The sequence below is a fragment of the Balaenoptera physalus genome, assembly GCF_965194825.1.
Source record: "Balaenoptera physalus genome assembly, chromosome: 4".
Classification (NCBI taxonomy): domain Eukaryota; kingdom Metazoa; phylum Chordata; class Mammalia; order Artiodactyla; family Balaenopteridae; genus Balaenoptera; species Balaenoptera physalus.
Window position 1 is genome coordinate 104442630 of NC_138891.1, and position 15722 is coordinate 104458351.

The following is a 15722-nucleotide window of genomic DNA, read 5'->3' on the forward strand; positions in this document are numbered from 1 at the left end:
TTTCTAATAAATTCTCTCTTGATATGAGATCTGAACAGTGAATGCCCATAGCAGACACAGTTACCACTAATATATATTGGATTCAAGTAATGAGAAAAAAGAGTTCAAAATGGTTGCCTGTAGAGAAGAAATGGGTGGCTTTAGCAAGAGACTGATGTTTCAATCATAGCCTTTTGCCTCTAACACATTATATACGTGAGTAGAAGGACTTGTGGCGGAGATGGCTATATGGATTCCAAAAGCTCTTTCCTTTTCTATGTGCGCACACTACTTGCCCCACGCTCTCTTTCAGTCAAGTAAAGCGGTATGATTGCGTTCTAGTCCGTGGAGAGAGGTAGTGATGTGTGCCACTCACAAGCAGGGCTCATGACATCTGCCACAGACAATCCTCCCTCCACTTCACTGTCTGGAAGCAAAGGATTCCAAGGCTTTACACTCCACAAGATGGAGAGAGTGTGGGGTTTGAATCATTGTATAAGTGAGGCCACCTGGAAAACGACTACTTTGGGTTATTCTGTGTCTAAAATTGTATTTTTTAGTATGATAATCTACAGGTCCGTCCATGTTGCTGCAAATGGCATTATTTAATTCTTTTTAATGGCTGAATAAAGTGAGTCAGACAGAGAAAGACAAATATCATATGATATTGCTTGTATGTGGAATCTAAAAAAACTGATACAAACGAGCTAATTTACAAAACAGAAACAGACTCACAGACTTAGAGAATGAACTTACGGTTACCGGGGGGAAGGGTTGGTGGGAGGGATAGATTGGGAGTTTGGGACTGACATGTACACCCTACTATGTTTAAAATAGATAACTAACAAGGACCTACTGTATAGCACAGGGAACTCTGTTCAATACTCTGTAATAACCTAAATAGGAAAATAATTTGAAAAAGAGTAGATATGTGTATATGTATAATTGAATCACTCTGCTGTACACCTGAAACTAACACAATATTGTTAATCAACTGTACTCCAATAAATAAAAATTTTTAAGAAATAATAGAGATAAAATTGTATTTTTCATAATTTAAACTGTTGACACTTGGAGATTTATTATAGCAGCTAACATTAACCTAAAAAATGTGGTCCAAGATAAAGATACATGTATACATACCACAAAAAGATATATAGACCTCTACATAGTATCAGAGACACCTTTTTCCTTTGAATTCTTTTTTCTAAAGCTTCAGACTCATTTATTCAACACTTGTGAACTTATTAAAGTTTGGCTAGCAACATAAATTTAGCAGACTCATAATGTCAAACTAACCTCTCCTTATTCCCTACTTCTAACACTAGTGCCATCATTTTCACAAACATTCCAGACATTTTATGATTCACTTTGATTCTTACCTCTGGAACAACTCTCATGTCAAATTGGTAAATTCTGTTAATTCTCCTTTCTTTCTGTGTCTTTGTATGCATCCTGTTCTCTATATTCTATTACCACCATCCTAGAGTAGGTGAATAGCTTCATGCCTACAACACTAATACAGATTCCTAACATCATAGTCTACTTAACCTACAGCCGTTAAGAAGGGTAGTTTTTAGTACGCATGTTGGCGTTATTTGTACATAGTAAGAGAGTAAAAAGGATCAGAATAGCTTTTTTTTCACTGTCCCCAGAGCATTTTGGGGATTACAGTAGCAATTATATTATGGAAAGAACACAGAAAAAGAGGATTCTAGTTTGAAATATCTGTTTATCTATTTACTAAGTTTACCTTGGGAAGGTGACCTGGACATTCTGAGCCTTGATTGCCTCATCTATTAAAAGTGGCTAAATCTATTCACAGGATTGTTGCAAAATTTAATGGAGTAACTTGTAAACGGTGAAAGCAAAACACTTGTCTCATAATAGTGCTTAAAACATAGTTATTGAATGAATAAATATATTCTTCTTTACCTGCTCCCTTTATCTCCTGCTTACAAGTTATTCTCTACTCCACTCAACATGATCGAATGCTATTTCTCCTTCAGGGAAAACTCAAATCTGATCTATTCTGTGACTTTATCTCTATGGAAATCTTGATCACTCATCTTATCTTGCCTCATATTGTGAGTCAGCAATGGGTTTCGTATATAATCATTTTCTTTAAATAGGTTGCAAATGACTAGGGACCTACTTTATACAAAGTATCAAGTCTTTCTTAGAATATTATTTGAAGTTTCAGTTCATTGGTTGTTTTTAATTTTTGTTTTATCTGGCCCATTCAGAATTCTTTCCTTCTTTTTTCATAAAAGATATTCTGACTTTCTTTTGTACTTAAACCTCTCTGACACCTCTGATCCCTGTGGATCAATTCCAAATGATCCCACCCACTATCTCCAAAGGCAGGCTCAGGACTAAGAACTACCAACCTAAGTCATCCATTTTCCTGTCCAAAGTGATTCAGACAGGGCTTGTGAGCCAAGCAAGGCTCCATGACTTCTACTGGAACAACTGAGGGACAGTAATTATCTCACAAGAATTATAATGTAGAATTATATTAACTAGAAAACAAATACTGTATGCTAACACATATATATGGAATCTAAAAAAAAAAAAAAAAAAAAAGGTTCTGATGAACCTAGGGGCAGGACAGGAATAAAAACAGACATAGAGAATGGACTTGAGGACACGGGGAGGGGGAAGGGTAAGCTGGGATGAAGTAAGAGAGTAGCATTGACTTATATACACTACCAAATGTAAAGTAGATAGCTAGTGGGAAGCAGCTGCATGGCACAGGGAGATCAGCTCGGTGCTTTGTGCCCACATATAGGGGTAGGGTAGGGAGGGTGGGAGGGAGATGCAAGAGGGAAGGGATATGGGGATATAGCTGATTCACTTTGTTATACAGCAGAAACGAACACAACACTGTAAAGCAATTATGCTCCAATAAAGATGTTAAAAAAAAAAAAAGATATACAGTCATGCCTCGGTATCCACGAGAATTGGTTCTAGGATCCCCCATGGTGTATATCAAAATGCGAGGATGCTCTAGTCCCATAGATAGCCCTCCATATCCATGGTTCCACATCTGTGGATTCAACCAACCACAGATCATGTAGTACTGTATGTATTTATTGAAAAAAATTTGTGATAAGCAAGCCCACGCAGTTCAAACCCAAGTTTTTCAAGGATCAACTGTAGTTTGCAAATTAACCCAGTTGAGAGAAAAAATAGGATCAGTTAAAAAGAAAAAGAATAAGACATGCCTGGAACCATCTGTTCCTGATTTCTCAGCTAGGAAGTTTATCTCCAGACTTTTCAGTCATGTAGGCTGAAAATTTCCTTATTTTCTTTAAGTTATTTATTTGTTTTTCATCACTTGCAATTGAAAGAGAACTACCTAATACAGTTGTGTTTTTTAACCATAAAGATAATATTTACTGATTATTTTTCTAGCTGATTGATAATGAGATTTAAACAAAAAAAATGTGGATAACGTAACACCAATCCTTCCTCACTAATGGAGAAAAAAGAAACAGCACATTCTTCTTGACTTACATACATTTCATTATTTTGCTGTTTAAATAAGCACATATTTTTATTATTTAAAAAAGGTTCAAAGACCACTTCTTTATTCCAATCTGTAAAAAATATTTTCGTTATGTTTATTATAAAAATATAAATGTTTCCACTACAAATCATTTTACATTAGTAAGAGGCCATCCACATTGTACAACATAAACTAAATGAGTAATGTTTTGAAGATACAAATTTAAAGTACATATATATTGCCAATCATATCACATTTATACATGGCTTATTTGATACTTAGTACAGCTTAAAGTGGGCAAGTAACCAAAAATAAATAATATACGTAAAACAAATTTAAGATATAAAACAGATAATATGGTACATGATGTTGCGAAGGAGTTGTGGTTTCATGTGTATTGAAAGCCAATGCAGTTTCTGTACAAAGAGATGGCCATTAGCATTCTAGTACCTCTACTCCACGGTTAAGAATCGTACACTGTTATGTTTACATATGTACAGGGTAAGGATTGTGTAAAGTAAATTTATAAGAGGTCAGACAGAAAAATAGTGAAACAATGAAGAGCAATATACTGCGTATACAATCTCAACTTTCAAATGGAAACCACAGCCAAAATAAGTGAAATAGATTCAACAATCCTCAACTTCTATTAGTTCATGAAATGCACAGATTTTGTTGCGTATGCACAGACGAGTACCTAAGAAAGTAAATGCTAGTCTGGAAAAAAAATGAGATTGAAGCCAGATTCAGATCTCAATCTAACATTCCACAACACAAAATGTTTGCTTAAAAATGTTTTTTTAGCTGCTTCTAGCAGGCTTAAGTGAAATTTGTAATTAATTTCATAATCACATATATCTTTTTAAAAGGTTCATGCTCTTATACACCCAATACATAATTCTAGTAGGATGATTTGGCTATAAGGAATATTGCAGAAATTTGAGATACAATTTCATATATGAGGAACACAACCTAAGCCTTATTACACTAAATTTACAATAGATTAGCACTTGTGAATTTTGATCTGTGACTGTAAGCTGTGTTAGTGTTCCATTTTGCATAAGAACATAAAGGTTGCGGCATTGTTTTATCCATTCTATTTTGTGACATATGCATTTCTTATTCCAATAACATGACCATATCAGCATTAGAAAGAATATAGATATAGCTAAAATGTTGCTTCACAATATATTATGGCTAGATCTCCACCAGGTATATATTTCAAATATTAATGAGTATGCTTATATTTGACCTTTATGGAATAGTAAGTGTAAGTTCCTGCAATAAGAGATCTTTCCAGATTTTGAGTCTTGCTAGACAACCAGCTATTTTGAAAATTATATGTTCAATAAGTGTCAAGAAGTTCAGTGCTTCTAAGATATACACAAAAACTACAATAGGTGCATTTCAGCAGAGACTCTTAAAGATAACAATACTTGCTATAGATGATGACAATGTTTAATGAATTTAACAAAACCCCAGTGAGGCAGATGAGTAGTTTAGTTATCACCATTCTCTATAAATAGCTCAACAAGTTTAAGCAAAGATATTAAGAGGCATTTCAAAGCCAGTCAGCAAGTGATTTTTTGACTCATGCTTCAGCTTATAGGCTATATTGCCAATTAATGCAGCAATCTAAATAGGATCCCAATCCTTTCCAGCGTAGCTATTCTCTATTCAGGAGTTCTAACGTAGCTCTTTTACTAATGGAAGGAATTGATGGTCTCCTAAGCACCAGAGCAGGGCAGGTATGCCATTGAGAATCCATTACACACAATCCAGTATATTACACTAAATTAGGAGTGTACAGTTTATTATAAAATGGAGAGACAAAAATGGATGGAATAATTCAGACTGTTAGAGATTTGGCTAGTGTATGAATAAGGAAAGGGTTTGGTTTCTTTTTGTATATAGATATAGATACATATAAGTGGATGGTTAAAAAAATCTGGAAAGAAACCCATCATTTTCTATGTTTCCTACTGCTGACAATTTGAGAGAGCATTTGGCACTTGACTGTCACAAATCCAAATTAAATCATCAAGGCATAAATAGAAAACAATAAAAACAATTCAAAAGAAAATAAATATGTACTTTTCTTCAAAATTAAAACATTTTTTACATGGTAATACTTAAGGAAGCTAACAATTAAAAACGTGTAGTACTTAAAACAACTACAAACTTCATGTCCATATGCCTTTTAACAGATGAAAGGGAATCATACAATGAAAAGGTAGTAAATATGGCCAGATAGTTTGAGGTATGAATTCCTCTATTTTGCTTGCTTTTAAAGAAACAAAATACCTGTTACAGATTTCTTCTGTGTATAAAAATATCACAAGTCTTTTCTTTTGTGGCTATTTGTAAACAGAGCCACCATGTTCATTATGTAATTTCATTTGTTTTGCTTTTATGATAGTTTATGATCAATGGCTCTATGCTAGTTCATCATTCTGCGCTGAAGAATTTTGATTTAATCCATCAACTAATATCAAAAAGCAATTACAAAACAAAATATACCCACCCACCCATTCACTAAATGATAGGGGAAAATAAAGAGCTTTTCAATTCCATTTTAAGGCATTTGTACTCGTATCTGAGTGTCTTATTGGGCTTGGAATGTCCACCAGTATTTCCAGTGTTGACATCTGTCTGCAGCGTGACGTCACATCTTCCACAGCCACCACCTCCTTCCAGAAATAGCACTTTACACTGGGACTGGACTATTCTTTGATTGTGTTTCTAGAGCTTTAATACTACTGATGATCTTCTTCTGTGGCCCAACCACAGTGACACCAACTTTTTTCATGTCACTGTAAAAAAAAGGAGAAAATTTCTGGTGAGAATCATGGTTTCCTGGATAGTATGTAAGTAGGAGATTTTCAATCAACAAAGCTTGTGCAGTTATAGATCCCAATGCTTTAGACATAACTTTCTGATTTTTGCACCATTTGTGTATTATATCCTGACTATTCTACCTCTAGTGGAAGAATATAGATGGTATAGTGGGTTGAATAGTGTTCCCATCAAAATTTCTGTCCATCTGGAACCTCACCATGTGACCTTATTGAGAAATAGGGTCTTTGCAAATGTAATTAAGAGAAGGGTCAAGATGAGATCATACTAGATTAGGATGGACTCTAAATCCAGTGAGACTATCCTTATTTGAGAAAGAGGACACACAGGGACACAGAGAAGAAGACCATGTAAAGATGGAGGCAGAGATTGCAGTTACTTTGCTGGCATCCACCAGAAACTGGAAGAAGTAAGGAAGGATTCCTTCTTTTGGACTTTGGAGCAAGTGTGGCACAGCCAATACCTTGATTTCCAACTTCTGGCTTCTAAACTGTGAAAAAATAAATTTCTGTTGTTCAGGCCAGTAAGTTTATGGTAATTTGTTATGGCAGCCCTAGGAAACGAATGCAGATGGTCACACATTCTTGTGGGGCATTACCTGTCTCCCTTAAATCTGGGCCAGTTTGGGGACTGCTTTGACTGACAGAATATGTTTGAAGTGACACTGTATCAGTTTCTGCACTCAGATCTTAAGATACTAACAGATTCCACCTCTTATTTCCTGAGACACCCTCTCTAGGCCCCAGAGCTGCCATGTGAGAAGTATGACTACCTTGAGACTATGATATCAAAGAGGTCATCTGTAAGCACTTGGTCTACAGACCCAGCTGTATGAAGCTTCTGCACCAAGGCAGACAAGAGTGAAACCATCTCAAGCCCTCCGGACTAGACCAGATGCATGTTAGATGAATACCTAATTCAATACCAACACCAGAGCAGAAGAATCGCCCTCCTGAGCTCTGCCCAAATTCATGACTCACGACATTGTGTATACAATAAAATCGTTGTTGTTTTAGCCTTTTAGTTTTGAGGCAGTTTGTTGTACAGCCATAGATAACTGGAACAATTTCTTTAAAGTAGAAAGTTCTTTCAAAGTAGAAAAAATGGCAAGGATAGTTCTCTTAAGGCATTTATCAAAATTATTCAATTTAAAATAGTTAAAACTCAGAAACCAGGCATTAAAATAAAGATTATAAGAACATATAGAATTTCATTTAGGGGGGAAAAAGACTTAGCTAAACATGTGCAAATGATTAATTAAATATTCTTGATTTAAGTAATTCATTCATACATTTCATCTCTTGCAGGTCTTTACTCAAACATCCCCCTCTTATGAGATTTCCCTGATCCTCCTATTTCATATTGTAAACCCTCTCTGCACTCATACCTGCACTTCCTAGTTTTTTTTTTGTTTCATTTTCTTCCAAAGCATTTATCATCATCCAGCATACTGCCATTTTTTCCTGATTTATTTTCTTTACTCTCTATCTTGTCCCACAAGAAGGTGAATTCCATGTGAACAGGGATTCTTGTCGGTTTTGTACTCTGCTTATCAACTACACCCTGAACAATGACTCTCATTTAGCTGGGGCTCAACATGTACTTACTAAAAAGTGAATCGATAGTCCAAAATATGTTTATCTGGGGAAGCTGATAGAGGATTAAGTGTCACTTGGCAAGGAGTGCTAGGCAAACTGAAAGTGGAAAGAAGGAAAAGTACACACATGCAAATACACGCGCACACACAGATGGAGCCCCTTTATATTGAGCATTAAAAAAAGAATGAAAAGTTGGGAATTCAACCTCACTGAATTGAACTAATTGATTTCTTAAGAAGTGAGTTCCCTGGGGCGGGGAGTGGCGAGGGGTGGGGGGAGTGGTGGTGTTGGTGGTGGTGGGATGAATTGGGAAATTGGGATTGACATATATACACTAATTTGTATAAAATAGATAACTAATAAGAACCTGCTATATAAAAGTAAAATAAAATTTAAAAAAAAAGGAGTTCCCAAGCAATAAAGGTGTGCAAGAAGACAATAGGTAACTACTTAAGAAGCAATTTACACATTACTTAAGCATCTGCTTCATAAAAGTAATTAAGGCTCAGTTGCATTCCTATCACCTGAGCTGGGGATGAAATCCTGATGCCCTACAGGTTACCCCCTGCTGCCATTCAAGGGTCTGATAAATTCTCTATGGACAACTTGTATTTTGCCTGAGGTCCTCTCTGATCACAGTCTTCAGCTACATTGCTTCACCAGGAAGGCTAGTGGGGAGCTATGGTGACATCAAGCTTGCCGCCCTTTGTGTAACTGTGGATAATGAAACCTTCGTTTAGAGTAACGTAGTCTATTTATGTTGACCCCTGCTTTTGAGAATGTGTGCTCTACAGGACTTTGATTCTTTTATAAGGATACCATGGATCTATCTTTAAAATGAACAACAAACATTTCCCTAGTCATCCTCAAACTATAACAAAGTCAGGTTATGAATCTAAGAGCTAGAAAACAGGACAGATATAAATGTATATAAATCAATAGATCCTCACTGTTTTTGTATTTCTTCTCTCATCTTTCTTCCAATTCTATATCATATTTTTTTATAACTTCCTGATTTTTTTCTCTGTCTCTTCATTTTCCCCTTCTTTACAAGCTTAAAAACAAAAATGTAATCATGGAAAGCAGAGAAAAAAAAAATGCTCCAAGGTAATATACTAATTTCCTGAGCTCATTGAGAAATTTAAACATAGTAATATATGCTATGATGCCTGGCGCTTATTTCCCCTCTGAAACTGAAGCACCAATACCCTGACCACTGGAAAAAATCAGATGTTGCAATTTCGCAGACCAGCTTGGGACAACTCTGAAGGGCCAGCCAAGCTCTAGGACTCTTGTTCCAGTAGGTAGGACTGAGTCTTCTCCTTCAGTCCAAGGCCCCCCTATCACTTCTTTATGGATGTATGTCCCAAGGGCACCTGAAGAAATCTTCTGCATAAAACTGTTTCAGATTCAGTGTCTGGGAACCCAACATAAGCAAGTAGATACATAATTTTGTTTATATTTGATGCAAAGGATTATACTGGAAAAGGGAATTACAGTAACTATCCCTTTAGGTTATGCCTTAACTTGAGTTTTTATGTACCCTCTACCTTCTTTTCCCACTACCAAAATGTGTTCTACCCACCACCCTGCCAAGTCCAAAATCTCTCTAAACATCCAGCTGCTGTAGTCTCAGTAACACTCCCCATATGCTTATCTCATTAGGACTACCCTATTCAGAAGAGCAGTGGAAAAGTTCAAGACTAAAGAGCAGCTCAAGATCGAGACCAGAGGTTAATAAGCTATCTGGTACTTCAAAGGCAAAAGGATAGGTGATGACACTTTGAAAACGGCATCCAAGGGTGCAGGATAATGACATGTAGCAATTAATCTGCCTCCAACTCATTCCACACACTTAATTCTCTCTCCAGTTTCTACAGTCACTCTTGCCCTTTCTCATTCTCTCTTTCCTTCTCACATTAACCTTCCTAAATCCATCCTAGGCTATGAAATAATATTTTTAAGAAATATGTTGACTGAATAAAACTGCACATTTTTAAAAAAATTTATTTGAAAATTAGATGACTTGAGTAGCTGGCCTAAAAATGAGATCCCTAAACTAATTGAAATAAGTTAATATTTATTTGCGTATGAAATTCTTGACCTTTTCCTATGATTGATAGTCTGGATAGTAAAAAACAAATGTAATATCCTTTTTAAAGTATCTCTGTCTTATTCTAGAGAATCTCTGGAGTTATTTGGTCAAGGGAATCATTTCTGAATTGACTCTGTAAGACACAAAGAAAATAGGGATTGGAAGGAATCAAATTCAAACAACAAGCTTAAGACTGCAAAAGGAAGAATGAAATATCGAGTTAAATATTTTACAGCATTTAAGGTGAAAATGTTGCCTCACTAAACTTTTCCAAATTTTTAGTGTATTAAATATTTTTTAATTCTCATTTTTATAATATAAACAAGGGTGGGTATGAGGTAGAGATTGCAGAGACCCAAGAAGTAAACAACTCTTTTCAAGGAGTTTTAGGTCAGTAAATGTTAATTCTATGTTGTCCCTGAATTGAGGAGAAAGGACAGAAGAAAGAACATTGAAATACAGAGAGATCTGAAACCATCTGGCTCAGTGTGAAGGGCAAACCTAAAAGAGCCGAATCTCTTAGGAAAAAATCAGTTTTCATTCATCATGAATGTACACTCACAGGTTGTTTAAACAATCATAACAATTAAGTGAAAATATTCTTACCAGCCAAAAAGAGTTTAGCATCCAATACTGTACTGTTGAGACAAATACATCCCTAACTTGGAAGTGTAACAAAGGCTGCCACTTTACCTTTTTAAGCAAATAGCTTTCTGACCATATTCATAGATTAGAATGTCTGACTATATTAAAATTGTGAGCTAGCAGTTAATCATATTAACAATGTTCTGCTTCATCCACTTCAATATAATGTTCCATTATCTAAAAGCGCTGAGTGTTGATATTTTATTGAGAATAAACATTTGCCTTTGAAAATCTGGCAATGGTGTAGAAAATTTTAACTTTGTGCTTGTTCTTTGCTCTGCTTCTATGCTCTGAAGCAGGTTTCTTGTATATCATAACCCAAACTGTTTACATTACTAAAATAAGAACTTATAAAAATATTTAAATACATTAATATATCCTGGGACGGTGTCTGATCAAAATAACTACCATAGAAACCCAAAACACATTGTCGATTGGGTCAGAAGTCTATTCAACAGATACTACATTCTATTTTAAACAGGAATGCCAACACATATTAAGTAGACTAGTGTGAGTTTATTTTCTAAGAACAAATTCTCCTCTTCAATAGTAATATACCCTTGCTATAGATCCTTTTGTGATGTTTGTGTTTCTGAATGGTATGCTATACCATAAATGGTAAACTTCTTTACCTATTTGTTAGGCACTTGTATCTCTATTAATTACACTACACACCCCTTTTTGAAATCTAATCTATAGCTCTCCAAGGTGATTTTGTTTAAATGATTGACAAGATGACAATGAAAGTCCTTAAATATTCAACAACATTTAAATATTCAAATATTGGATATGACTTAAAGGAACTTGAGAGCACAAAAGGGTTTATTTAATGTAACAAAGAGCAAAGATAGAAGATTTTGACTCAAAGATGGATACAGTTTCCAAACAGACCTTGCAAGCTACAAAATTGTGGACAACTTTTGATGTATCTGCCCCACACAAAACCTCTTTCTTTGGAGCAGTCCTTTATCTTACCCTCAGGAAAGGACCCCTAGAGTCAAGTTCATGCTGTCTCACTCTTCCTCCTTTGAATAGAAATGATTAGCTCATGGCAAACATGACTTTGGAGAAGTCAGTCTATAAGCAAGACTGAGGCCATCAGTATGTCTCTACGGGGGACTTAGAAGAAAGAGAGTTGGACCCTGGTCAGCTGAGTGGCATACCAAGGTTGTATGATCTAGGGTTGAGAGAGTCATTTTCAGCTATGTGCATGGGAAAACAGAAAAAGTCACTGTGTAGAAAAAGAAAAAAATGATGCAGTCTCATTGGAAAGTGAAGTAAATTGTCTCTCGTTCACAGAGAGATGAAGAATATGGCTTTCAGTTTTTCACTTCCTGTTCCCAATTAGCATACGTGGTGAATGAGGATGAATTTTATGGATTATTCACTGTGTTCTCTTGATTCCTTATAAATCCCCTCTCCTTAAGGCCATGGGTTTCTCATATCAAAGAATTCCTATTACCAAAGGATCCCTATTGTACCACAGGACCGCTGTCTAAGATGTATAGCATATTATACTTGATTATTACTGGCTTTTAACACATGAAATCATAAATTAATACTAATTAATATATATTAATTATGCATATTCTCTCTTCCAAACTGACCATAAGCTTTTTTAAGGAAAACCATGTCTTAAACCTATTTATAACTGTATTTTCTAGCATGAGATCACTCAGTAATAGATGACGGTATGTTTATTTAATAGCTATGAGAACTACTTTTAGACTTTAGCATGTTTCCCTATATACCAGGTTATCCACTTAGTTCTCAATTTTCCATGTCCATAGAGGTTAGGCTTTGTTAAAAATAACAGAGAATCACAAATGCGGGGATATACAAATCATCATGCCATATCTGCTTATGTTTTAAATTAGGGGCTTGGGTTCTTTGGGGTTGGGTGTGGCTATGTATCTCTTGGTCTATCTGAAGGAGATCATAGTTCAATGAAGACACCTATTGTGGGGATCTAGCATGAGAGAGGAAGACACATCAACACACCTCAACCTAGAAGGTGTCCTTGACAAAGACCCAGGATCCAGCTCAGTGGTTACAGGAGAAAGTTAAGTACCTCAGAGATTCATCTAGTATTTATAATACATTAATCCTAAACACATATGTCCACTAGAAAGTTCAGTCAAAACTTATTCTTACTCCGTGGAAATCTTGGCTATGGTGTCACAAGAACTGTACTCTACGCCTGTGAAGATTTCCTTGCAGTGCACTGTCCGGACACCGTTAAGCCAGTCACCTGTCGTGCGGAAGGTAGTAATGTCGACGTTGCTTTGGTCCAGAAGAAGGTTTGATGGCCTGCAAGAAAAGAAAATACCAATGGGAGAGAGATCAGGAGTCAGCAGAGTCGCTGCGTGTCAAAATTCGACACCAACATCAGCAGGAACTTCCAGACTTCATGTAGCGTTCCTGTTTATTTGTGAAATTTATCTGCCATGAAGTCTTCATCTGCTCAAGCTGGCAGCTTACAAGAATACTGTGTAATCATCTTGTCTCAGTGCTCCCCTTCTGCACCCACGACTGCTTTTTAAATTACTGAAACTTTGCCAGTGAAAAGCATAAATATATCCATACATACTTTTATAATTTAATTTGTTTAACCATTAGCAAAGATGGTGATAATTTAGGTTACAGTTATAGCTGACACAACACACTGAATACTCCTCTGTCTGCTTTGGTGGATGGATTTGGTTTCCAACATTAAATCCTGCCTACTGGATATTCATCTGTAGACACTGTGCAGGTTGCTGTCTAAGGGACAGTTTGAAAAACCTGGACTATACTTATAGCAGGACATAAAGTCAGCACGGACTTAAATAATGTCACAATGTCATTAAAAATAAAAATTACAAAAAGAATAGAAAAAAGTAGATGAGTAACAATAAGTGAAATTCTTACAAATATGACAACATCAAATAGATTTATAATATATATACAGAGGTAGATGATAGATAGATATATAGATAGATAGATAGATAGACATTGTGACTATGACTTTTATTGCACAACATAATCAGCATTAACAAGAACTTTTAGGATTGCTTTATATAATTACAGGTCTTACTATAGATCTATGACCAGCTGCAAGATCTGGTGAATCAAAGGAACAAAAGAAATGGAGGAAACCATATTTTCATCCCTGAAGAACCAAGAGAAGCATCCTATTGGTAAACTGCCTGGGTTGCCTTTTCAGCTCTCAGTGGCCTCTTTGACTGTCCTTTGACTCATAAGCCTGGAACCAGTCACCAGGTGGACACTTGATTGTCCTTCACTTTATTCTTTCCTCTTAGGATGGGAGCTTGAGTAAATAGTAGTTACGAAGGCCTTTGCTTTGAGATGAATAATAATAGTAACAACAACAACAGCAATAAGGATTATAATGAACATTTATGAGCACTTACAATATGCCAATATTAAGCATAACACACAGATATGAAGGACTTTAATCCTTACATTAGTTAGGCACTGATGCTATGCCCCTATAATATATGTGGAAACTAAAACTAAAATTAAGCGACAAATCAGAGTTCTGCCCACATTTAAAAGGAATTTTTAATTGGGAGATTTCCATTGCTATTTTAAAAAATTTTTATTGGAGTATAGTCGATTTACAATGTTGTGTTAGTTTCTGCTGTACAGCAAAGTGAATCAGTTGTACATTTACATATATCCACTCTTTTTTAGATTCTTTTCCCATATAGGTCATTACAGAGTATTGAGTAGAGTTCCCTGTGCTATACAGTAGGTCCTTCTTAGTCATCTATTTTATATATAGTAGTGTATACATGCCAATCCCAATCTCCCAGTTTATTCCTCTGCCCCCCCCCCGCCCCCAGTGACCATAAGATTGCTTTCTACATCTGTGACTCTATTTCTGTTTTATAAATAAGTTCATTTGTACCATTTTTTAAGATTCCACATATAAGTGATATACAAATGGCCAAAAAGCACATGAAAAGATGATTCACTAATTATTAGAGAAATGCAAATCAAAGCTACCACCTCACACTGGTCAGAATGGCCATCACCAAAAAACCTACAAATAATAAATGCTGGAGATGGTGTGGAGAAAAGGGAACCCTCCTACACCGATGGGAATGTAAATTGGTACAGCCACTATGGAAAACAGTATGGAGGTTCCTTAAAAAACTAAAAACAGAGCTACCATATGATCCAGCAATCCCATTCCTGGGCATATATCTGGAGAAAACCATAATTAAAAAAGAGACATGCACCCCAATGTTCATTGCAACACTATTTACAATAACCAGGACATGGAAGCAACCTAAATGTACATCAACAGAGGAATGCATAAAGAAGATGTGGTACATACATACAATGGAATATTACTCAGCCATAAAAAAGAACGAAATAATGCCATTTGCAGCAACATGACTGGACCTAGAGACTGTCATACTGAGTGAAGTAAGTCAGACAGAGAAAGACAAATATCATATGATATCACTTATATGTGGAATTTCAATTACTATTGATGATATTTCTCCAACTCACTCCCTAATATACAAGACACGCTTTAAGTGTGAGGTTAAGATTCTAAAATCTGAACAAGCATGCCCTGAACCTGTGTGCTGTTGTTGGGAATACAAGAGAGGATTGTAAATTCATTTGGATTTTGATGGGGAGACATTAAATTTATCTGATAAAAATAAAATTTTAATTAATTAAAAATAAGTTTAACTATTTATTTGATAAAAATGAAAATTTAACACAGTTTTAGTGCTCAGCTTAAGAAAACACTGAGAACATGACAGTTTGGTTCTGCCCATATTTGCATGCTCTGTGGAAAATATAGATTAATAACTAGTTCCCTCCCTGTCAAGATTTGTGAAGTGGAGACAGCTGAATGTGGAGCACTTTGCAAACTTCTTTCCATTAGACTATATTCAATTGCTTCAATCCTCTCTATCTCAAGTGTTTGAATTATAAATTAAAAATTAAAATTATGGAGTTTGTAATTTGTATTATGTGTTACGGTTTAGTTTTAACTAATCCTCACAGGTTATCT

General features: G+C 35.6%; 1 protein-coding gene across 3 annotated transcripts in view; it reads right to left on the reverse strand.

Moving 5' to 3' along the window:
* Window positions 1-1627: 1627 nt before the first annotated feature.
* EPHA3 (EPH receptor A3) overlaps window positions 1628-15722 on the reverse strand; it is a 377074-nt gene continuing 362979 nt past the window's right edge. For all 3 annotated transcript variants that reach the window (XM_082460350.1, XM_082460349.1, XM_082460348.1), the window contains 2 exons: window positions 12839-12994; window positions 1628-6303 (listed from right to left, as the gene is read on the reverse strand). In XM_082460350.1, coding sequence (XP_082316476.1) covers window positions 6198-6303; window positions 12839-12994 — 262 coding nt within the window. In that variant the 3' untranslated portion in view covers window positions 1628-6197. The remainder of the gene's footprint in view (window positions 6304-12838; window positions 12995-15722) is intronic.